Source organism: Stegodyphus dumicola, chromosome 2 (genome assembly GCF_044657685.1).
Source record: "Stegodyphus dumicola isolate Sdum_Otavi_A_Nest chromosome 2, ASM4465768v1".
In the NCBI taxonomy this organism is placed as follows: Eukaryota; Metazoa; Arthropoda; class Arachnida; order Araneae; family Eresidae; genus Stegodyphus; species Stegodyphus dumicola.
In genome coordinates this window covers 264,710,695-264,737,222 of record NC_140769.1, presented here as the reverse complement: position 1 = coordinate 264,737,222, position 26,528 = coordinate 264,710,695, and the positions used below count along the sequence as shown (strand labels likewise).

At 31.1% G+C, this 26,528-nt stretch overlaps 1 protein-coding gene and 1 long non-coding RNA gene across 30 annotated transcripts in view; one reads left to right on the top strand and one right to left on the bottom strand.

Annotated features, from left to right (window-relative positions):
* LOC118181616 (uncharacterized) overlaps window positions 1–2,145 on the top strand; it is a 976,960-nt gene extending 974,815 nt beyond the window's left edge. For all 24 annotated transcript variants that reach the window (XR_015039873.1, XR_015039874.1, XR_015039860.1 and 21 more), the window contains one exon: window positions 1,040–2,145. This is a non-coding gene — a long non-coding RNA (uncharacterized LOC118181616). The remainder of the gene's footprint in view (window positions 1–1,039) is intronic.
* The window catches only part of LOC118197830 (A-kinase anchor protein 13-like), a 281,410-nt gene that overhangs the window by 25,128 nt on the left and 229,754 nt on the right, over window positions 1–26,528 (bottom strand). For all 6 annotated transcript variants that reach the window (XM_085812122.1, XM_035369379.2, XM_035369382.2 and 3 more), the window contains 9 exons: window positions 23,739–23,828; window positions 17,939–18,012; window positions 15,450–15,485; window positions 14,327–14,399; window positions 9,750–9,902; window positions 6,784–6,884; window positions 6,568–6,621; window positions 4,636–4,737; window positions 886–920 (listed from right to left, as the gene is read on the bottom strand). In XM_085812122.1, coding sequence (XP_085668248.1) covers window positions 886–920; window positions 4,636–4,737; window positions 6,568–6,621; window positions 6,784–6,884; window positions 9,750–9,902; window positions 14,327–14,399; window positions 15,450–15,485; window positions 17,939–18,012; window positions 23,739–23,828 — 718 coding nt within the window. The remainder of the gene's footprint in view (window positions 1–885; window positions 921–4,635; window positions 4,738–6,567; window positions 6,622–6,783; window positions 6,885–9,749; window positions 9,903–14,326; window positions 14,400–15,449; window positions 15,486–17,938; window positions 18,013–23,738; window positions 23,829–26,528) is intronic.

The window sequence follows — 26,528 nt, the reverse complement described above, 5'->3', positions numbered from 1 at the left end:
AAAGAAAAATTAACCGTTTGAGTCCGGCGCGTGCTTCATTTGTTGTATCCAAAAATATGGCGCAGCACGATAGCACTTCTCTTGTTTTGTATCGAGAATGAGAAGATGCTGCTGTTGGTTAGTATACTTGAAAAAAAAAAAAAAAAAAAATATATTGAAATACTGAATTGGTTTTGCATCAGGAGAAGGGGCATACTTTGGTCCAGTACTTCAGAAAAAGTATTCGATTCGTTTAAAAAAATTGTATCCACGAGTAAAAACTTGTCAATAATATCGCCATTGGAGGTGTTTGCAATTACTTCATCATCATCACTGCTATCACTAATAACTCGTAATCTCTTAGAACGAACGATGATGTCACTTCCACTATCACTTTCAAGGTCATTACTCTCTTCATTATCACTTCTCATAACATAGTCACTTTCAAATGAATCAGAACTTGACATGGGTTATTTCATAATTATCAGTATAACACTTGGTAAAAAAATGAAAACAATTTCAATTTCTATAAAACAACTGCTACTGATATCACTACAACTGCTCTCAATAATTGTGTAAAGTATACTAACCAACAGCAGCGTCTTCGCATTCTTGATACAAAACAAGAGAAGCGCTATCGCTTTTTAATTAAAATGTTTTGAGGTTTTATGCATTTTTGCCTTGTAGCGACATGAAAACTGAATTAACTGAATGAGAAATATATGTCTAATGAAATTCGAGGAAATAAGATTATATGAAAAGCAGGAAAAAATGGGTGTAATTTAATATTTCGTGCAAGGAAGTCGTGGTGTACACATAAGATTTTTTTTTTTTTTTTTTTTTTTTTTTTTTTTTTGAAAAAGCAGAACTCTCTAAAATATAAAATTTAAGTTTCACACAACTTACTTTCGGCAAATGGACAAATGATGATGGAATAAGCTCTGAAAGAGAAGTGAAAAATTTTTTTAAAAAAATAATCATTTCTTTATTTAAGGCAATAAAATGTTGGTATACAGTAAAAAAATAACTACACTCAAATGAGCATTTTTTTCATTTACAGATACATACACACTGTAGCAATATATGAGTTTTCAGAAGGAGTGGTAACCCAGAATGACTGGCACAGGTTTCCTGACAACTCTTTGAGTTATCTGGAGTTGTTTCTACATTCAAAAAATTATCAACTGATCAGTGCTGAAATCTTTGACTGTCCTGCTTCAACGTGTGTTACAGCCCACCAGCCTTGAAAGTTTGCCATTCATCATGTTCGAGCCAAGTGAAAGCTATAAACAACAGTCTCATATCAGTACTTAAATGAACCTCCTCAAACGTTCAAAAAGCTGCCATTTCAACCAGTCTCTAATATTAACCCTTTGCACTCGAGTGGTGCCTCTCAGGCGCCACTGCATGTGATGCGATAACTCGAGCGGTGCCTGAGAGGCACCATTCGAATCGATGTGTTTATTTGTGTTTGACCTAAGGAATATCACTTGAGAGATCTACTTGGCCTTTTGTAGATCATATTACGAGGTGTTTGTATAGCTATAAGGTTGTCTTATCTCAAATAAAGTTTGTCTTTGCAATGCTTATGCGATTAAATGTCTTATCTCAAAAATACTTGCGACCACGGGTAAGACTCTGTCTTCGACATCAGTTTGAACTCAACCTTCTTGCTGATCGCAGTAGTCCTTTCAAAGTTACTGAGCCCAATAAGTATGGAACACGACGAAGAAGTTACTTCTAGTGAAGATGAGTTTAATTTTTCGGCAATAACGAACGAAATTACATCACTACATAGACAGCTTGCCCATGAGAACGAAGACAGAAATGATAAAGATAGTGACGACGTTAGAGGAGCAAGAAGACAAAAAATCCGAATAATTGATAGTGAATCTGGAAGCCAAAGTGATTGTACAGAACAGACTGAACCTTCAGAATGGAGAGTGTGCACAGAAAAGCGCCTCAAGCGCAAAGGGTTAACATATGTTCATACAGCCAATTGTGATTGTCTGTAATAAATAATAGATAACTGCATCACAGTGATTTTCAGCCAGTCAATTATGCTTCTGAAAATTGTACATTGTGTGCTTAACTTTTGGATGCTAGTGTATACCTTAATTTTGTATTTATCCTGAAAATGAGCTAATAAACCTAATTTACAAGCGAGTTTTTGTTCCTTTTGCTTCAGTGGAAATTTCATAGCTGTCATTCTTAAGAATATATTTAAAGCAATCATACACTATAGTGATTTTATGACAAAATGCAATAACATTTCTAGAATAACATCTTGCAGAAATCTCACAGCACTTTTTTTCCTTTATGGCAAATTGTACAACCACATAATTTAATATTAAATTTAAATATCAGAGTTGGTGCATAAAAATGTTAAAAACTTGAAATACAGGAAGAAGAGAATGCGTACAAAAATGGCGATGAAACTTCTTAAAACTGAAGAACTGTTAAGCACATGCTGGTTGGAGAGAAAGAATGCATACACGAATGAAATTTCTTAAAACTGGTTGAAATATGGCACATTCTAAAAATTTGGCAACTTTTAGTAAGATGGTTGTGTTAAAACATAAATATGAATTTTTGTTTCTTACATTTTATTTAAATTATGAACTTATTACTTCATAAAACTGATTTGTACTTTTTTAAACTTCTCTGATTGTCTAGAAAAATTGTGAATATCCCACACCATTTTTTTTAATTATATTTTACTCGACTTTCATCCATTGGGTATTTACATATTAGTACAACCATCTTGCAGCAGTTTGAAGGATTTTTCAGAGGGAAAAAATATTTATTACATAGAAACCTATTATAACAAGCATATCTTAAGTTTTAACCAGGTATTTATTTAAAAAAATCAATTAACCTTTTATATGCAGGTCCCCTCCCCCCCATGGTGGAAATTTCATGATTACTGCTTTAGGAGATTTAAAGCAATTGTCCCTTTTAACTAGTTTGCAGCAAAATATTATAATCTTTGAAAAATTTTACTGCAATTCCTTCCAATGCGGGCAAATCCACAAACATATTTTTAAGACAAAAAGTATCAATATCTATAAAAACCATTGTATTTAGAATTTAAAAAAAAAAGGTGAATATGGCGACACCGATTGTTGAAACTGAAGAGTTGTCATGCATATGGTTGTCACAAGAAGTGTTATGCATGTGTTTGCCAAATTTTGGCCTATTTTGAAACTTTGGCAATTGCTGCTAAGATGATTGCTATATGCCATAATATCCAAGCCTTCTCTGGGATTTGAACCCGGTCCCATCAGTATAATAGTCAGCATTGCCTACAACTGTACCGATCAGGGGCAGTCATGGATACTGGCCCATGTTCCATGTGATATGGCACATTTTATGTGATAAAAAATTTTGATAAAGTTGTAATAATAAGTATTATACTTGGCATATACCTGTCACTTTCATAACAGTTATCATAGACATAAGACAAACACTGTACTGGGTTGAACTAGCATGACATAGGAAGGAATGACAACAGCTTGCAAGGAACATTGTACGATGTACTCAAAGATTATGATTAGAAACACCACACAATCAAGATAAAAATAATTTTATTAAACTAGAATTTTTGTATGATACCTGCACTGGATAGATACTGACGTAAAACTATTTAATTATATCAGTTTCAGAGTTGAAGTGTCAATCCTGAGCCAGCAGAAAGAATGCCAGCTTTATAAAGTGCCACTTAAATGCTGGATTTCTATCACTGCAAACCCTGCACACGACAGATAAAGGTCCTATTATTTAAAGTGAATTTATAATAGTGGGGGGGGGGATTGAACAACCTGGGACACTATATTTACTGAAGAGAGTTGTATTTTTTCTCTGAACTATATTGTGTACAAGTTGACATTTGAAAACCTGAACCTCCATACCTGAGCAGTGCCAGACATTCGATGATTATATTGGATGCTTCAAACATATCCAGCCAAAATGTAAAGGCAGATAAAGAGGAGTGAAATATATGGATTTTGTAATGGAATATGTGTGCAGAAATGGCACACTAAGGCAGTGCAAGGCATTGTTGATTGGCAAGTAAAAGCATTCTACACACATAAATTGTCACAACTTCAGATCTGAAGTGCTATGCATCACTACATGAATGCAAAACTTACTGGAAAGAATTTTATCTATGGGGTTGCAGCCAAAATGAAGCAGTCACTCAAAGCTGATAAATAGAATTATTCCTGAGTATCCCTTTTGAGTAGCTGCTCTGTTTTTCACCATTTCCACTTTCTCTGTGACTGAAAATGTATGATGCTAATGTTTTACACCATTTCCTTCCTTCGTTGAATCCATAATGAATAGTATAGCAAGAAATAAATGACAAAATGAGAAAAATAAGCAGGAATGTGTGTTAGTATGTGCAAGCAAGACCAAACAACTCAGTCTGGAACATAGAGCCTCAAAACATAAATGAACCTCCAGAAAACAGTAGTGTGTGAAAGTGGTAAATATGAAAATGAGCTCTGAAATCCATGCTGGAAATTTGAAGGAACCAGATTTTTGCATGCAAACCTGTATAAGATCAGTATAACAACAAACCTATCGAAGGCACTTGCAACCTAAAATTTCTGAATTCAACTAAGGCAGCTTGAGAGTAGTAATTTATACACTCACCATGACAGCAGCAAGAAGCTGATTCAGGTCGGCCATTTCTTCCAATGGATTAAAACCACTCTGCGATGATGAATTTCTGGAAACACTCACATCAACTTTGTCCTGAAATTAAACATTTCCTTAGATTATTATTATTTTTTTTTAACTATTTAGGGTTTCTCACTGAAATTCAATTCTAATTTCTTTAATTTTAAATGAAAAAACAGAATAACTTCTCAAACCAAGCATATTCTGTAGTTATCAAATTAAATATTGTAAACTCCAACACAAACTTGCTTAAAGTGAACACTCGGTTAGCATGAACAAAATTTGAATCCTCGCAGTGATGTAGATTATCTTATAGGAAATTTTATCAGTTAGCAGAAATTTCAGTTTGCACGAATTATGAACTGTTTTTAGTCCATTGCATCATTAGATTTTATTCATTTTATTATATTTATTCATCATTAGATTTCATTTTTGCGAACATTCAAAATTTTTCATATTTTTTCCCGGTTGTTTCTCTGCTAGGATTGCATTCAAAAATTTTTCGTCCAATTAAATTTAAAACCATATTAAAATGCAATACACTATGGGTAACATTGCTCAACAATCATGTTTATTGCATCAACGATGAATTTTGAAGAGTTTATTAGTGCAGATGACAATATTGCTATGTGTGCTCAGTGGAATCTAACGTACAGATAACTGTATCTGAGGTGCAAGAAATATCATCAGAAGAAACTGAGATGGACATATCATGCCACCCACTCACCAGGAAATATTACTAAACCACCCAAATTGACTTCTGGTTTTACAGAAACCATGACTATACCATTGGCTGTGAAGCTGGTAATCTGTGACTGCATTTTGTCAAGCCACAGTGCAGTAAGTAATAGACTACTGTAGTGGTTTCTATTACAACATACATAAAATGTTGTTACTCATATAACTATATATTGCAAATGTGAAGAAAAATTTATTCTAAAAATAATAATTCAAGTCCCCAGTTAATAAGAATTTTTTTAACACAAACTCTTGATTTTGGGATCCCTTGAGATTGTATTAATAAGAGTTTACTGTGTAAGTAACTAAATACCTTAAAGCTCTTTTAACAAAAATATTATGAAATAATTCAACATTATAGGAACACACTATAGAATTCAAAACTATAGAAATTTAATTCATTTTTAATCATTATTGAGAACAAATTGAAACCAGTATATAGATACAATATGCATCTAAACCATTCAAAACGCAAGTTGGTTCCGCTCCCCCCCCAAAAAAAAAAATTTTACTGTACATGAACGAAATACTATACATAAATGTTTTCATGTTATCAAAATCAAGTTGCAGTTTCTCAGTATGCTCTCTATTGTCTCTAAGTTTTGTTTGGTAATCGATTCTCCCCCCTCACAATGTTAGCTTACTTAATAGCGAGTCTGTTTTTTCCAATTGCAAATACCATCATCCTTTGCATATGGTATACCAAATCCCAGATACACCCATCAATTTCATAATTTTCTACAATTTCTTTTCTCATTCTCGTTGTGACTCTTAACTATATTCTTCATTGCTGGACTCTTTTCATTAACTCTCTTGAAGAATTTACAAAACATTTAAGCAAAAAAATGCAACAAATGTGAAAATTCAGAGTTACAGCTTGGGTTGTTCACTGAATCGTAGTAACAGTTGTACTGACACATACACACAGTTGTAGGTTGTAGCATTGTCTCAAAAGAGTTAAAATAAGGGTAGTAAATGCATCTGTGGCTCATAGAACTCGAGCCATATACCAAACAAAAATTTTCATATCTAAAGAGGATGTATACCAAGTTGGACTAATTTTAAAGCAGAATTATATTGAGATACCACTATACAAAGAATAAATGAAAGCAAATAAAAACAATAATAAATATTTTAAAAATAAAAATATAATAATAAAAAACTTACGGGACTTGATTGTCTGGAAATAAACTTGATGCTTGAGCTTAATTCTCTTTTTGACTGTAAAATATAAAAATTTTTGATCAGACTTGGTGCCATACAATAATAAGCTGCTTTTGGACTAGGAGGATGTATTGTAAATGGGAAAAACTAGTAAATTCATGAAGACAGAATTTTGACTTTAACTGGAAAAATTATTGTTAGCAAAACAGTGATACTAACTTTGATATGCAGACTGGAATCTGAAGACGATAACTCTTTTTCTCCATGTACCTCCCCATCTATCTCTTTCAAGTGCAATAACTTCTTTTTCAAAACATTAACTATAAAATAATCATGATTATAACTGTTAATTATGAATAAATACACATTAATAATACAAATTATTACTAGATTTCCTATGCTTTATGGATAGTTAAATTTTTATTGTACAATAATTTTAATCAATCAAGCTAATATAAATTCATAGGTCCAGGTACTAATTATAATAATTGAAATAAAGAACTAAGTTCCTTGGCTTTAAACTGCTAATTTTGTTACTTAATAACAAAATAAATTTGAAAGAAAAATATTTCATGCTTTGCTGACTGGCGACACACTGCCATTTGGAAGATAAAAATAAGATATAATGGATAAAAATATATCAGATAAAAATATTTTAGTAATAAAATAAAAATATATTAGGAAGATAAAAATATTTTATTTCTGAAAGTAGCAAAAAATTTCTAAGGACTTTCTAAGGAAAACTGGTTTGTATCCACATTATAGTTGGGGAAAATCATGAAAATGCCCATGTAGCCAGACAGTTGACTGGACTCAAACAATAGCCAACCTACTAGTGTTCTGCTAATTTACCACTCAGTAGCTGGTGAGCTGTTCACAGGTCTTATATTTGTCAGTCATATTTTTGGAAAGTTACAATGGTTTTTCACACCACTTAAGTGACCCGAGTCCCTCTGCTGACAGTAAATAAATTCGTAGCACTATAACAAATGATACTCTGGAGCCAATGAACCAGTTGGGGAAACATATACATTTGCAGGAGGGCTTGCAATATTTTTGTTACACCACCAAATGCTTTCGCTCATATAAAGTTTCATTTCCTGATCATTTTCACACATTTGAATGCACAGTAAAACATCTCTTTCTTGAGAAGAATGATTTAGCATTTTCTTCACTCATCAAAAAAATTTTGAACATAATTTTGAAAAAAAAAAAAAAAAAAAAAAAATTAAAACAGGGCCCACACAAAGATTTTTTTGTGTTGAATACACTAACTAAGTGATCCTTGTTCACGCAGATGTCAATCTAACTTCAAGAAACAAGTTTCTTGTTTAGTTTTCTTGACATCTAACTAAACAAGAAAATCAAAAATAATAGTGACTACGACAAGATTTATTGATATCACATTACCAAAAAAAAAAAAAAAAAAAAAAAAACTTTACATACAGCAGTTATTGTCTTATAGAACTGCAATACATATCTAAAAATGAATTCAAAAACTGATCTGCTCTTGCATTTGTGTGTGTGGTTAAAAGTTTATTCCTACAATAGTAAACAACACATATACTTTATTTTTGACAAATTTAAGTAATCTATATTATAACTGTCAGCAGCGATTTATCACAACTTTTTGCAATGTTTAAACACCGTGGGCTGTAAAAATGGAAAAATACCATATGTAGTTACCAGAGTTCAGTGCATTTTGAAAATTTGGCAATTTCTAGTAATTAAGATGGTTGCATTAATATGCAAAGGACCAAAATAGATAAGCCAATAAATACATTATTTACAAAAATCCTGATGGTACTTGTGGTACCTGGTGGTTTCCCCAAATTGAACTCTAATGCTAATTCTATTACATTTCACACATATGCAATTGAATCAATAACACCACTAGCAACTTGAAAAAAAATACTAAAAATTTGGACTTATAGTGGAATTTCTCTGTTTCTTAAAACTTTTATTACCATGGTTTTCATTTTAAATTCCATAAAACATCCTTATCTGCTGCCAACATAAGCGAGCTTGCTCACTGCACAGAATGCAAAAGTATATAAAATGAATGTTTGAAAAGTTGCAGATAAATAATTTTTTGCATGTTACCCACATGAACTTAAAATTAGCATTTAATGGCAACAGAATATCTAAACCAAATATAATGATTCACATAAAAAAAAAAAAAAAAAAAAAAATTATAATAAAAAATTCATGTTTAGTGTAAAATGAGTCCACGTGTGCACACAAAATACTGAATAATTTGAAAAATAAAATAAATTCACTATTAGAAATATAGTGCATTTTGTTTAAAAAAATATTTGCATATTTACACAAAGAAAAATTTTGGTACTTGTCTTCTGTGGTCAACTTGATGAGAATTTTGATTTGCAGCATTCCTACACTGGCAAGAAACTATCAGTTACCAATCTGTGTATGTGTAATTTCTTTTACTGTCACTTTTAATTTGTTACAATTTTTTGTGTGAGTGCATAATTTCAATTTCTTCAACTAGAGAAAATTTTGTTTTTAAAGTATAGCAGTTTTTCATTGCAAATACTTATTAGATGCATTACTCTCAATCTGCCATCAACTGAACGTAATATTCAGGTACCAAGTTAGTAATGATAATGTGTTTAAGGCCCTGTCAGCAGCAACTGCTATATTGAAAACACCAAAAAAAGCTTGCAAAAAATGAATTTTCTGGTATGTTTATTTTTGTTATTTGTTTTAATAAATTTCTACAGAACTGCATTAAATAAAATTATAAACAGAATTTTACAATTTTTTAGATAAATATTATAATAAATTAAAGAATTATTAAATACTAAAATAAACACAAATTTATACTAAATTCCTTCCATCCATATATATTAAATAACTTATATTATTTAATATAGATATTGAATGAATTTACCCTAGTCACAATCATTTTCATGTACGTTTATAATGTTTGGCAACATTGCGCATTCTTATGTCCGAACTGTGCCATTTTGTCTTGCTTACTACAGAAGACAAGTACCCAAATTTCTGTTAAATTCACCATACTGGATTTTATATAAATCAGAATTTTCTTTGTTTACATCCAAAAATGAGCACAGATTACAAATATCTGTGGATTAAGCTAACACAGATTATCAGAATTCTGCTGCATTGTGTATTAAAAAAAATGAAGATATTTGTAAAGATACCTTTATCCGACTGCTCTCTACTGGCATCGAACCCACCGAAAGTCTCGGCACGCCTGGGCAAAACGGGAGACATTGTGGCAGAAGGCAATCCCTCCATGGAACACAAATATGGATTGGTGTTAAAATAAAAGAGTCGACTAGCAAGGTGGCAAGCTGAAAAGGAAATTTAATTAATTACCAAAAAATATTTAGTTTATTACTTACATATTATGCCATCAACCGTAAAACTTCGCAACCATCGAATCATGAAAGTTGATGGAGATCCTGCCAATGGTGCTGCAACCGTTCTGGCAAAATTCTGAAGAAACTGATATCTCTTAACTAGTACAGTCAAAAGTCGTTAATCCGGACTCGTCGGGACTTCGGCGATTCCGGATTATCGATTTTTCTGGATTATAGATCATCAGTTTAAATCTGGTAAGATGGCAAGCAAAAATTATAAAATTAAAAATATGAAACCGTAATTTATGAAATAAAGAACAATTATGATCTAAAGGGTATCAAAATTTAAAAAAAAAAAAAAAAAAAAAAGCTTAATATTTATTTGTTTACTTTATTAAACATTTCTTTCAATGTAAGTTGTTTAAGTTGCTTCGTTTTTTATGTGATAATACATTCTCTTTAATTCTTTAAACAGACATAATTTCTTGTTCAGTTACAAAGTTCCGCTGTTCAAGTCCTATAATTGCTGTGTCGAGAATACCGACTAATTTGTCAATTGAAATTTTTTTGTTTTCAATAACCTCTGTCACTTTCTTCGCTATCGGAAGCGAATTATAATGACGAGGAATTTGATTTAAATCATATCAAAGATGGAGTACATCGAGACAAAATACTACATTTAATAAGGAATTATAAGCCAAATAAAATAAAAACATCTGCCCTGAAGATAAGGATAGTGCTGACAGATCAACTTCCGATTCATTGCCCAGCGCAGCGTTAAAGATAAACAAAGTTTAGATAAACAAAGAATATGCCTTTATCCATTTTTTGTAGCAATTCCACTTTTTGTTTAATGAACTTCGAAACATACTTTCGCTTTGTAGATCATTTACATATTAATAAATATATATCAGAAATTCTATTTGACGTAATCGAAAGTTCAAGCTTACTTTTATAAAATTGCTCTAACAGTCTGCAAAAAATAATAAGCCGGATCCAATTCGAAGATTAAGGAACAACGCAATCTGCAACATTAACTGAAATAGATAATTAAATAATTTTAGCTTAGCTTATACCGTCTGTTATACATTAAATGCGCACTCGTAAACATATTTTGCACACGCGCACAAGCATATTCTCAGCCGTAAAGGCCTTACACATGCGTCAAAGCGATGTATGCACAGAAAGTTTGAAGCTTTGAGGTCCGGATTATAGATCATTCCAGATTATGGGTGTCCGAATTAACGACTTTTGACTGTATTTCACAATGGCAGGATCACACAACTTTCAAATAAGCCTCTGTTTGCTATTTTGCAGAAGACAAATTCCAAACTATAAGCACTCTTTTCTTTCAAAATGGAAGAAAGAATACAGCAATGACATACAGTTTTTTTATATCCATGTTCATAAAAACAAAACATGGCTTATCGAAAATCAGTTGATGTAACATCAAAGGAAAGTGTAGATGTTATGTATGTGTTGTTACTCTATACATAAATAGCTCTAATTATTGCGCTGCTTGGTGACAATTTCATGGTCGATTGAATTATGCATAAGTATTATTTCTGTTAAATTCACCTGTACATAATATTGGGCATTTTCGGTTTGTTGATATATCTTTTAATAATCAATCTAGATAAGCAGAAAGAAAATGCCAATTTATTATAAAAATTCATAACATATAGCAAAATAAATAGCTGGAAATACCTCAAGAAGAACACTGATATTAAGCAATAGCTCCTTTGCACACAAAAAAATATCCTCAATTAAGAAAATCAGAGTTATTTCTAAAACAAAATTCAGAGCTCCCTTTGAAATACTTGATCTTACAGATGATTAACAGATAATTCATCCCACTTCTCAGAGCCATATTTATACAGTGCTTCTGAAAGCTTCGGGAAAAATTCAGTTGTATGTCTTCCAAAATGTGTTTTCCCAAAAGCTTGCAAATTTGGCAATAAATTGCCAAGGCCTGTCAGAAGTTATTTGCCTACATTTCACTTTTTAGTAGAACTATTTTTATAATTTAAATATTGCTGTATTCAGGACTGAAAGATTTACCACTTTATATGAGAAATGTATATTTATATCCAAAGCATGTGGCCATAAATTTGGTATAACACAAAATAAACAAAAAAATTACTCCCTAAAAGCAATACATATATAAGTAAAAACATTACACACTATTCCAACAATACAGAAAAAAGACAACACAATCAAAAAAAGATTTAAATATTTACAACAATATGGAGCTTTACTTAGATCATAACATTTCAAGGCTACAAACTACAGCTTATTTATAACAAAAAGAATAGTTTAGTAGGGGAGTCGGTACACTCGTGTTATAAATCCCTACCTCCCGCAAAGTCTGCTACTAAATTTTCACCAGTCGAACATGTGAAAAACAGTAACCATTTTAGAGAAATGACAGCATGTTGAAAATTATATAAAACAGCAGTGAACTATTGAAATTAAAAGTATAAAAATATCCATAACAAAGCATTACAAATTACATAGGCATATCTAATGAAACACTCAAAACTCCATAAAACAATAACTCATTAATTAGATTAAAAATGCGTCAAATATCCATAATAAAACCTTCAACTTTCCATTTTCTCGGTCTGCCGTCCGCATGCACAGTGATCTGTTTTAACTTCAAAAAAAAAAAATCACAGAACTGCAGAATTTTTTACTTTGCACAGCAAACTGGCAAATGCTTTCCATGTACACATCAACTTGTTTTAAACTTAGAAAGGTTAGAGAACTCTACACATTAATTTCATGAAATGTGCATTCCTACACTTTCTACTAGTAGACAAAATGCCATATTATTGAAAAAATGCAATGCTGTCTTTTTCACTAACAGGATCAAAGTGGCATTGCAATTCATTACAAGAGAAAAAAATCTTCTGCGGACACCACAACTTCTTTGAATGGAATGTTAAATTATATGCATTTTTTCCTGCATTTCATTTAAATTTATTTCCTCAAATTTCATTACAGATAGATTTCTCATTCAATTAATTCTGTTCTCACTTCACAGTAAAGCAGAAATGCATAAAACCTCAAAATATCTTCATTAAAAATTTAAAATATAGAAAAAATAAAACATTGACATACAGTCAAGATAATTAAAAAACAATTTTAATTAGAGTTTCTAGGCAAACACAAGTAGTTCGACCAACAGACAACAAGGCAGATTTTTCAATGCAGAAAACTGAAAGTTTCCTTTTGGTCCCAATTGGCAAAAAGACATTAAAGGTGCAGAAACTGACTTAAAATCCCTATTCTGCTAATTTTCAAATGTAAATAAATATGACTGCCATGGTAAACTAAAATTAGGCTTAGCAGCACTTAATTGCACTTTTAAATTCTTGGTAATTTTACAACTATTTTATGGAGATTAACTAAAGGCATAAAAACCTTAACCAGAAGATGAGAACAACATAATTCATTCATTTTTTACAATAAAAAGAACAAAACAAACCATAAGAAACAAAGCCAACATATAAGAACAACAAAAAAATAAAAACTGAGCTCACACAGCCTAGTAACAGAGTGTGCATTTACAACAGTCCTATATACAAAATTTCAACATTCTGAGGCTACCCGTTTTGAATTATGTGAGATACGTACAGACGTCATGAAAAAACTCTTCTAAATCCATTTTAAATCAATTTTATAATCCATTTGGAGAAAAAGAATCTTTTATTTTGCCCTTACAGATGTCATGCAAAAACATCATTAAATTACATTCGATAGCATTGAAATATGATACCTAGAATTTTTTGTGATTACATTACTTCCTTCATATAAGGTAGTAAAAAAATTCCACATGCATGACCCTCAAAATTCAAAACCATTTAAATTACTACCACTACTATCAAGACAGATGGTGGCATTGCATACTGGCTTAATGTGCACACAGACGATTCTAAGTGCCGGACGGTTCTAGGTACCAAACGATTCTATGTGGCACACGATTCTAGGTGGAAAGTGGCATACTATTCTAGTTAGTAGACGATTCTAGGTGGCAAGTGGCACACGATTCTATGTTGCAGACAATTCTAAGTGGCAGACGATTCTATGTGGTGGTTAATGAACATTAGTGGGTTGCCAGATAATACATTTTTGTAAAATTCTGGATTGCCAACTTAGGTATCACAGCACTTTGCTGATGATTCTTGTCAAGGTTGGGCAGATAATACGATAATACCAAATAGTCTTTTAATCTACCTTATTTGACACCTTCCTTGAGTTTGAATAATAAGTACATGGCTGACCATTCGAGTGATATTTGGTTGTGCAACTTTTGTGCGTAATTATTCTTTTGCCAATAAGCTACTGTTAGTGATTACTATTTATGAGAAGAATTCCTAATTTTGCATTTAAGTTTATTTATTAAACTTTACCATAATTTAAAGTGGCCAGTAAAGACTGTTCTGTATCCTCTTCATTTTTCTGAAGTAACTGCTGAAAATCCACCTATGAGAAAAAAGTGAACAGTTAAAAGATATGACAATACAATGAAATTTATTCATTTATATTTATAACATATATGATATTTTTAAACTCACATTACATAACAGCCAGAGAAATCTGTAAATATTTTGACAAAAAATTTTAAGATCAAATTTGATCCTCAAGTTCCATTCAGATGAAGGATTTAGTGGAACAGACTGAGCTTCGCTGCTGGGCAGTCAGACTTTCCTATACCACAAAAACTGGTTTAAGTATTTTGTCTAAATGTTCTAACTTTTTTGACTTTACACTAACCTAACATAAATCAAATTGTGTATGCATTCTAACATAATTAAAGGCACTCCACACACTGCCACCCTATCTGCTGTATTAGGCAGGGGGGGCAGGTGTAAATTAAAGCATACCCAGAAGAGAGGAATTAACAAACTCAGCTTGCCGCAGACCTGGCAATCCACGGTAACCATTCCCAGGAGCTGCCAGAGCAAAATATTTAATCCGTATTCGAGCCATCATGCTAGCTACTCGAAAGGGCAAAGCCACTACTATTCGAAATTGCATTGGAGGCAGAAACCCGGTTCGCATATAAGCCAAAACTGTGACAAGACAATACTAAGCCAGTGTATACCAAGAGCCAATCTGGTATAAGAAAAAACTAATAACTGTGAAGCAAACATGAACTGATATTTGGCTGACTGCCCCAGTCTAGCTGCACATTTACACATGTGCTTTACCTTCCCTTACTGGCTATACATTAAATCCTGCAACAAAGGCATGAATGGATTTTACATCTTAAGCTTTTGCTTGAATGATGCCTCAGTTAACAGAAAAGGGGGGTGACATGTGGGCCCTCTAAAAAATATTAAATTTGTTTATCATGGAATGATAAAAAAAAAATCATCTGCATAAAACAAAATCTCAAATCATAATAGGTTTATTGATATTATTTGAGACTTTATTATAATCCTATCCTAAGCTGAATCAAATACTTTTACAAAAATGGAGAAAAAAAAAGTAAAAGTAAATTATCTGCAATTAAGTAATAAATGAACTTACTTGTTGGATTTTATGTTTTTCAAAACCAAGCAGCTCCTAAAAAATAAATAAATAAATAAATAAATGAATAAAAAGAGGGTGTTTTTTTTCACTAAATATTTTACTAAATTTTTCTAAATTACATACATTTTAACTTAAAATTTGATAAAATTTTTAAATGCATATAATTTTAATTCACTAGGCAGTGCAAGTAACTTTGCAAAACATTTTTTAAAGCATTAAAAAAATTAATGTAGACTTTTAACTCAAAGACATTTTTATAATTTGAAATTTACAAAAATATTATAACAATATAATATTGATTATTCAGTTAAAATAAGATGCATATTAGTAATAAGTAATTTACATTAATGATTGAAACAATCCAATAATATTTTAAATATGTAGAAAAAATTTGTAATACTTTTATGTTAATTAACCAGCTATTATGATTTGAACCTTTACTATAATTTCTTTCTGCAATCCTCACCAGAATTCAAATTAGCTCTTAGAATATTTAAAACAAAGGTTTTGAAGGTTTTCAGATTAGAGCTTTTACAGCCTTATCTGCACTTTACATCCTATTGCAAACTCTGCCAGATATTATTCCAATTTGAGCCATTTTCGTTAGCCAATGATAAAGCACACCATTAAAATAATTGAGCCAGCTTAAGTAGACCATTTTGTACCAAATATCTGCACATAGCATTACCCTCAAAATTAGTTTATTTTTTTATTTAGTTATTTAGCGTGACCCTCAAATAGTTTGTTTGTACACACAAGTGATTCCTTTGATTTAATTTACAGATTTCATTAAAAAAAGTTATTTTAACCCTTGCAGGACTTTGTCATCTTAATTCAGATTGAAATGATAACTCATTTTTCAATCTAATCATTTGTCTGAAGGACACTGATTTCAGTTTCTATGCAACTAGAAATCTACACATATTAATAGATAATTAAAAAAGTTATATGAAAAGTTTTAAAATAGGAAAACTCATATTGATTTCACAGAACTTCAAGGTCCCTCTTTTTTTTAGAACCAAAATACTGCATACCATTTTGATTACACAGATTATTACAGAGCCCATTTTGATTACCTCCTCCACACTCCAACCAAAGCATCTGGAAGCCTGCTTGACAATTTTAGAGGTATACAATATTCACTCACATATTATCCCCTCCCAGCATTTTAGCTTAAAGTTCTGATTTGCTCTTTTCTCAAAGCATTCACAAAGCAGTGTCTTCCAAATTTTATGATACATTCGTTCACGTAGCTGTCATTTTCATCTTACTAAAGGATTTACTTGTGGATTTTGGAAATTAGTTTTTAAATTTTAAAATGAATTCATCCACTTTTCATCCTGCTGATTTATTTGTTCACGGGTTTTGGGTGCATGGGCTCTGATTAACGAAACAATATTAGTGAAGAGCTTCAAGAAAACAGGTTTATTTAATGTTCTTGATGGTTCTGAAGATCATTGCACATGGGAAAATAAACTGAATGGTGACGAAGATGATGGAATATAAGTTTCTTTTAAACATATAACATTCTGATAGTTACCTATAAATAATCCATGCCTACTTTTCATTTCTTATGTTCTTACTAAGAAATTTCATGAGTAAATACAGTACTTATACATTAAACTTTTAGATACATCTAATAACTTTTTTCGGAGCATCTATAGCAAGGTTTTTATTGAGGTTCAAATTTTGATTTTCTTGACTTTCCCTGGTTAAAAGACACCCTTTAGCTGACAAGTATGATGGCCTAGTTAATAATTAAGTTACAAATAACTGAATAATTTTATATATTTACTACAAATTACAATGCAATAACTAAACATGTGATAAAAATTTAATTTATATGATTCATTATTGTAAAATGAAAGAACGAATGTGATCAATGATGCTTGATCTCTGTACTTGATGTCCTGATACAGTTATTTTAATATCTGGTATAAAACTGCTTAATTCTTAAACAGCCTCATTCAAAAATATTCAACTATTTCTAATTTTCCATAGCAAACTATTCATTTGACTAAGCCTGCTTCCACCAGATACGAAGAGCGAAAAGTCAAGAATGTCGTTCTGTACCATCTTTTATTTTGGGATATTTCTCAGATGACTTCAAAATTCTAAAGCTGATTCTACACATGTGTTTAGAATAAGACTTTATTTTCCATACACCATGTTTTCATTCAGCAAAGCGTAAGAAAACATTAAATTTTCCTTTCAAATCTATCTTGTTACCAATTAACAAACTACATGATTTTGAAAGCAATAAATGGTGATTCATTTCAATTTTTATCAATGAGCAAATGGACCCATGAATTTATACTAGCTGGCTTCATCAAAACCATTATATATTTTTTCTTTTTTTAAAATAACTATTTTAGGTAGATGGCCATGCAAGCAGGCAATTTATAATAAAACTGAACCATTCACTTAATGTTAACATGTAAGGACTTGAGTGCAAAAATAGAAATGCACAGTTAAAATGAACTTACTAATGCTTCAAACATGGCTTTCATTTTCTCTTCACACAATGCCACTATTTCCATATCTTTCTCCTGCATGATTGCTATTAAAAATAAATTAATAAGAATTAAAAAAGTTGTTAAAATATAACACATTAGACTGAAATTACTTTGAGAGTTATGATCACATTTTATCAAAATAAAAGTATTTTTTTAGCTATGCAACACATTTAATGATTTAAATCAGATATCCTCAAATAGATGATTTGTTACCACCATATTAGCATGCTCGGAATAAAATAAAAGTTGGCAATAAAGGCTAGTGACAGATTGATTGAAGTAATGTGACCCAAGTACTAAAAAAGTTAAACTAAGGCAATATTCAGATGCAGCAAAGCCATTAGAGATGATCTTTTGTTTTTTTATTAAACATAATAATGGATATGTTAGTAAACTGTACCTGCCAAATTTTTGAAAGTAAAAAATTGGACTTTTTTAAAAAAACAAATCAGAGAAAAAGTGAAATGCCAATTTTATGCCTGAGTATTTTATACAATAATTACACATGAAAAAACTCTTATCATAAAAAATGGAAAACTACAAAAATAAATTTAACATATTTAAAGTGCTATTTTTGTTCCCACTGCAAAATAATTTGAAACCATGCTTTCTAATATTCATCCTTATTCTCACAATAGGTGACCTACCACATGTCTGGTGATTTATCTCCGGGGAAGCATCATCAGAACTACAGAAGCTGATAAAATTACTGCAGGAAAACCAGGCAATACATAAATATATACAAAGAAATTATATGTACTTACTTTTTGAATTTTACACTATTACCAGAAAAATGCACTAATATGGTTTTGAAGAAGACCTATGATACCTGTTAGCAACTGCTGTTATACTTTAAATGCACTAAAAAGGCATTTCCAAGTGATTCTATTTGGCATCTGTCAACTGGAGCAGCCCTATTTCACATTTGTCATCATTTTACTCCAATAATTGGTTATAAAACAACACTAATAGCCATTCTTATTTTTCATTTACTCAAAAACTGTCCCAATGTCTCTCAACATGGCCAGAAATTTATCCCCATTATTGACAAATAGTATTTTTTTAGCTATGCAACACATTTAATGATTTAAATCAGATATCCTCAAATAGATGATTTGTTACCACCATATTAGCATGCTCGGAATAAAATAAAAGTTGGCAACAAAGGCTAGTGACAGACTGATTGAAGTAATGTGACCCAAGTACTAAAAAAGTTAAACTAAGGCAATATTCAGATGCAGCAAAGCCATTAGAGATGATCTTAATCATCTCTAATCTATCTAGTCAGGTAATAAATCTCAAACACAAAGATACTGTACCATTCATTCTTAAATTGCAATTATACGGTAGAATTGATCTGCTCTCATCTTGATGGCACTATTCGTAATTGGCAAATTGACAGATCTAACTTTCATTCATGTCTTTTGCCAGAAGGATGAAGAGTGTTACTATAATACAGTGAATCATCCTGTGTAATACAAGCTAGTGATGGAACCAGTCAAAGCTAAAGAACTTGATTCATATTCATAACCAAGAGCAAATACACGGTAGATCACCTGTTATTATTAATACAGGCTGATATGTCAGCAGTTGTGAAAGAAGCCATTTACAATAATTTTCTTCAAAAATTCATCTACAGTCAAAAGACGTTAATTCAGACACCCATAATCTGGAATTATCTATAATCCAGACCTCAAAGCTACAAACTTTCTGCGCGTAAGACCTTTACGGCTGCGCATATGCGTGTGCGCATGCTCATAATAAGTTTACGCATGCGCATTTAATGTATAATGGATGGTATAAGCTAAAATTATCTAATTATCTATTTCAGCTAATGTTGCAGATTGTGTTGTTCCTTAATCTTCGAATTGGATCCGGCTTATTATTTTTTTCAGACTGTAAGAGCAATTTTATAAAAGTAAACTTGAACTTTCGATTATGACAAATAGAATTTCCGATGCTGGAGCTCCCAAAGGATCTACAAAGCGAAAGTATGTTTCGATGTCCATCAAACAAAAAGTGGAATTGCTGCAAAAAATGGATAAAGGCATATCCTTTGTTTCTCTAACCATTCCGAAATCTGTTTATCAATTTCATGCTGCTCTGCGGGGAGGGGAAACATAGCGGCGTGCAATGAACTGAAAGTTGATCTGTCAGCACTACCCTTATCTTCAGGGCAGATGTTTTTATTTTATTTGGCTTATAATTCCTTACTAAATGTAGTATTTCATCTCAATGTACTCCATCTTTGATATGATTTAAATCAAATTCCTCGTCATTATAATTCTCTTCCAATAGTGAAGAAAGTGACACAGAGGTTATTGAAACGAAAACATTTTGATTGACAAATTAGTCGGTATTCTCGACACAGCAATTATAGGACTTGAACAGCGGAACTTTGTCACTGAACAAGAAATTATGTCTGTTTATAGAATTAAAGAGAAAGTATTATCACATAAAATGAAGCAACTTAAACAACTTACATTGAAAGAAATGTTTAATAAAGTAAACAAATAAATATTAAGCTTTTTTTTTTTTTTTTTTTTTGTAAATTTTGATACCCTTTAGATCATAATTGTTCTTTATTTCATAAATTACTGTTTCATATGTTTAATTTCATAATTTCTGCATGCCATCTTACCAGATTTAAACTGATGATTTATAATCCGGAAAAATCGATATCCGGAATCGCCGAAGTCCCGACGAGTCCGGATTAACAACTTTTGACTGTATAATTTTATATAATAAAATCATGAAGCATCCTTGATAAATTTACACAAATAATGGCTTACATTTTTGACAACAATTAAATGAACAGATGTCATTACTTAGCTGCCCACACTTTTATTATCCATGATATCAAATTGTAGATGAATTCTCTAAAGAGAATCAGTTGCTCCCATTAAACTACATGATAAATTATTTTTCTCTTTTAAGCTCATCAATTATTTTAAGTAAATGCATACTGGGATTTTGCTTGAAACGAAACACTGAATACTAAGACCATTTAAGAATTCTAGAAATATTTTAATATAAAATCTGGATGTGTTGGAATCATCACAAGAACATGATTCCAACATGTTCACATGATCATGGAGGCATGTTTGCACATATTTTTAAAACATTTGGCAAAATTTATAGCCAGTTATCAGATTTCATGATGATCAGAGCCATGAATTTTTAAGTTTACAGATATCACAAGCAAAAAGTGTTGGCCAAAACTGCACCAACAATTCCAGTGGAAGCTTGAAGGAAAAGATTTCTGTCTATTTAGTTAGATAATAAGAGATTGCTTTAGGTTTAATTCAATAATAACCAGACATCAGTAAAAATTTTGTAATGAGACACCTCAAGTTTAGAGATTATTTGAAAAGAAATTTATTGAAACTAGTGTTGAACATTCCTGGGTTCAAACAACCCTAATGGAATATAAGATAACAGCAAAAGTTTCACCTTCTTCATGAATTCGCCACCACACGAATTGCCTTAAATATGAATCTAAAAGATGTTGTGCTGTTCTCAGCGGCATAGGTATAGGGGAACGAGGTGGGATGGTCTGCCCTGGGAAGCACATTATTTGCGTGAAATATTATTTTGTAGGGCTTAGTCATGTGAATCATTGAGAAAGGTGAAGAATAATAGATTCTGAATTGTCATATGAAATTAGGTTGAGAAGAAAAACAATTTTTACTCAAAGAAATCAGCGAGATTTAAAAAGCTACATACTTTTGCTATAACATTTTGTTGATTATTATTAAGTTGAAACTTTTGAATATAAATTTTGGATACCAACTAAATTATGAATCAGATTAACATTAATAGCAAAGAGTTGTTTGTTAAGAGAGAAGTATCTCAGAATTTTATTCCCATTATTGTTAAAGAAAATGAAGAACATGCTTGGAATGGCAATCCTTTCAAATTTTTGCAGTTAAATTAAAAATACAATCTCCAGAAGAAAGTTCCAAATATTGTAAAACTTTCCTCCCAATTATGAAACACTGTTAACTGTTGATAGTACTTGTAGTAGTAAGTGCTGGTAGTTCTAAGAAGAGTCTTCTAAATAAAAATCATGCATTTAAGAAGTCTTGCTATCCTACCCACGTAACAGCAATTGCAGCGACCAGTAAGCCTCTGTAATATTATCAAAGGTTTTCAAAATAAGAAAATAATAATATAATTTAAAAATGCTGGAATATAAGCTTTTCTTCAAAATTAAACATGCCTTCAAAATTAAACATGCAGTTTTAATTTATTTCCCTATAGGTCAGAGTTTTTTTAGTTACTTATTTACATATCCAGAAGAGCGGCATTATTTGGGGACAGTTTCAGGCAGCAAACCCAGTGACTGTCCGGGCATAACTTCTCACTACACAACAGGCTGTTCAATGATGTTTTAATTACCTCATTTTGAGGAATTTTGCAGTCTTTTATTGTTTCAAGTACGTGCATCAGGTTAACTGATCCCGAAACTTCTTTCAGTTCTATAAAAGAAGAGTTCCAAAGTTTAATCTTGTTGTCAAAATGCAAGGGGGAAAAACAGAGAAATAGTAGTTAATTCACACCTTCCTTACAAAACTTAGTCCGGCTTACATAAAACCCAAGTGAAGTTATTAATTAGGATCTCTAATAAGAGGATGATGCATTCTACCAAATTCCAGCTAAAGTTGAGTAACTTTCCTCACTTCTATGGGTCATGGCATTGGGCACAATGATTTCTTTATTGACCACATCTGTTGTTTATGTAAATTCCTCGACTGGGTACAAAATGCATAAAAGCTTTACCAAAAAAAATGAAATACAGCTTTTCCTCCTTGCAGTTAAAATCTCATTTTCAGCAATAAAAACAATCCCCCACACATATTCAGGATAAAAAGTGAATACATTGTTTGTGGACCCGTGTTCAGAGGTTTAATAGAACTTGGATAAACTGTTATATAATGTTTATTTAGAATAAAGCATTATTTTAGATTTTTTGTTTAAGAATTAGAGTCTGGAAAATATTGTCATTTCAGCTTCTTGACATATTGCAATTTCAGCTTTAACTTAATCTGGCTTTAAATCTCGAGAATACCGTCACTTCAGCTGCTTGACATTTTGCAATTTCGGCTTTAATGTAATACGATTTGAAATCTCGAAAATATGTCATTTCAGTTTCTTGACATAATGCAATTTCAGCTTTAATGTAATAATGGTTTAAAATCTTGAAAATATGTCATTTCAGCTTTTTGACATATTGCAGTTTCGACCTTAATGTAATATGGTTTGAAATCTTGAAAATATCGTTGTTTCAGCTTCTTGACATATTGCAATTTCGGCTTTAATTTTATGTAAAGGTAATTCATAAAAAACTTTCCTTGTGAAAAAAAATCTTTCTTAAAGAAATATTAATAATGAAATACTTAATTTTATAATGCCAGCATATTGCCTTACTGGATTTAAACTGATGACCTAAAATCAGGAAATTTCTGAAATCCAGCAATGCCCAGCACTTCCATAATTCTGGATCCTAAACTTTGTATTGTATTACATGAAACTCAATAGATCTACTAGAATTAATTGCATCTAAAAGAAAAACTTTTCATTATATTGTATGTAATAAAATGATTGTTTTGCAATCATTTCCTTCTGCAAAAAATTGCTAACTTCACCGAAACCAACATGTAAGTATCATGTAAGGGAGAAATGATATTCTGACACATGACCAAAAGGCAAAACAGGGCAATAAAGATTCGTAATTTTAATGGCACTGCCAAGAAAAGAAATTATTTACCACATAATTCAGCAATTTTCAAACTCCTCTCATCATCTGTTGGCAGATCTGGCTCTGGACCCTGAGTTGTGCTGATGAGCAGTTTGGCTTCTGAAAATGAAAAAATTGGGAGTGCATAAAAATATGACTATTTCTGCTAAAATAAACTTAGAACTATGATTCACTTTAAAGTTACACATAAATGCACATACTCAAAATATATCCTAAGACCTTTTACAGAAAATTAAACCAGGAGAACTTTTTTGGAACTCTTCAGAATTCTACAAAGGTTTGTAGAAATTTTGTCTTAAATTTATTTTAAAAAATTCAATCTTCTACAAAGTGGATGATATTTTCAATCGAATATATTAGTTGATTCTCTACCATAAACCCTTGCCGAATATGGACTTGCAGAATGCGATTTGAAATAATTCAATTACAGGTATGAAATTGGATACCAGTAATTAAATTACTATTTAATTGCTGATATCCACATTGAAATAATCCTATTTAATTACTGGTATGACAATTTATTCATTAAAGACAAGTATTACTTAGGACAGCAAAACTTGATTTTCAAGTTCTCCTAATTCTTGATAATGCTCCAGGACATGACATTGAAGCCTTTATAATACTGCATCCAAATGTAGATATTTTATTCCTTCCACTGAATACCATTTCCTTAATCCAACCAATGAATTGAGACATCATAAAAATATTCAAAGCCTATTATGTCAGGCATTTTTACATCTCTGCAAATATAGCACTAGACAAAGGAAAGCATGACACACTAACACCATTTTTGGATCAATTCAATTTAAGACACTGCATAGAAATGATTAAACTTGCATGGGAACAAATGAATTCATCAACAATGAATGGTAACAGGCCAAAAGTTGTCAAAAATTTTAAAGGGTTTATCGAGTGAGTTTATCGCCAAGAAAATTGTACAAATTGCAAAGCGAAAATATTTCCAGGTATAGAAGAAAGAGAAATCAAAGAATTAGTCCAGAATGACAATTATGAAATGACAAATGAAGAATTAGATGACCTTATAATACCATTCAATGGTGAAAGCAGTGATAGTGAAGAAGATAAAGAAACTTCAATATACAAGAAGTTCAATGAATTGCTAAAAAAGGCACAGGAACTGTCCGATTTTGTAATGGAGATTCGCCCAAATGAAGAAAGATAAGGACACTTTGAGAGAGACATTGAAAAACTTCACACTCCTCAAAGGAAAAATGTTTAATGAGCTGCATCAGACATTGTCCCAAGCAAAAAATGCTTGCATCATGTACACTGGGAAAAAAAAAGAAAAAATGGGACAGTTCCATATCTCCTGCTCTACTGGGCCAATTGACGAAATTCAAATTGCGTTCTTCATATCTCGAAAGCGTGACTTGGGAAATATATTAGATTTATATATAGCACTATTCTAACATAGGTATTTTGACACAGAATGGTCTTTTTCTCAAATAACAATTTTTTTTTTTTTTTTTTTTTTTTTTTTTTTTTTTTTTTACATATTTCGATTCTACGACTCAAATTATGCCTAAATATTAATTTTGTAAAATTTGGTACGAAATTTATGGAGAAATTCAACAATTTATGATGCCACTTTTTTTCCAGTTTGTGACAAGAATAGTTCACTTGGCGAACTTCTTAATAAATGGCAACCTATTTCATTTCCCTAACATCGTGCGTGAGCAGAGCAACAAAATTACAATCGTTTCTTCTTTCCAATAATATTCTTTATATTATATTTTTACTTATAATTATCGTATTTTAAGGAATGCTTTTTTTTTTCCAAATTCCATTTTAATTGTCTAAATTGCATAGTTTCTTTCAAATAACTGTTTTAAAAATTTCTGTTTACTCATTCGAACTGCGTAGTTTAAATTAAAGGTGCATCATTTATTTATTTTTTTTTCATATAGTTTTCTTTATACTATATTTCTAGTCATAGTTATTATTTTAGGTAATTTTTAAATTTTTAGAATTTTATTTTAATTGGTTGCGCTGCATTGTCTCTTTAGGTAATTTTTTAAAGTTTTCTATTTATTCATTCGAACTGAGCATTTTAAATATATTTATTAATATAAATTTTCCAGAATTTGATTTTATTTATTTGAATTGTGTTTCTTTCAGAAGAATACTTATGACCCAGACTACCATGCATTTGAAAAACTGCATATATTAAAAGAGAAAATACAGTTAAGCACACTTAACATGCCTTTCAATGTTCCATTCAGAAAAGATACATAAATAAGAGAGATATATAACCGATATTTTAACTTAGGATGACTTGCATATATTGCTTTAAACAGTTTTATTATTATTATTGCTTTACACAATTTTATCATCCTACATTTAGTTTCTCAAAATGTTATTCATATTTTAGTCAAATATTTTACTTTTGAAATCGCAAGAATCAAATATCATAAGATTAAAAAAGTTTCAAATTTTAAAAAATACTAAATTTTATGCAAACATTTATTTTTTTTCTTTTTAAGGTCTTGCTCTTTTTCTTCAGGCATTCTGCAAGTATATTAAAAAGCATCCAACTTTGCAAAACATCTTGGTATTTCTGACATACATTTTAAATGAAGTTATCGCTTTCCATTTCATAAAGGCCCATAAATGGCCGAGTGGTAAAGTCACGGAACACCGGTAATTTGCTCTGGGGTTTGAATCCCAGCAAATGGACTGGTTGCATAGGTGTTTTCATGGTTTTTCTCGTGAGTGACGTGTATGCCAGCTGGTTTACCTTACAAAGTTCTTCCCAAAGTCATCCTTCGTTTTAGGCAG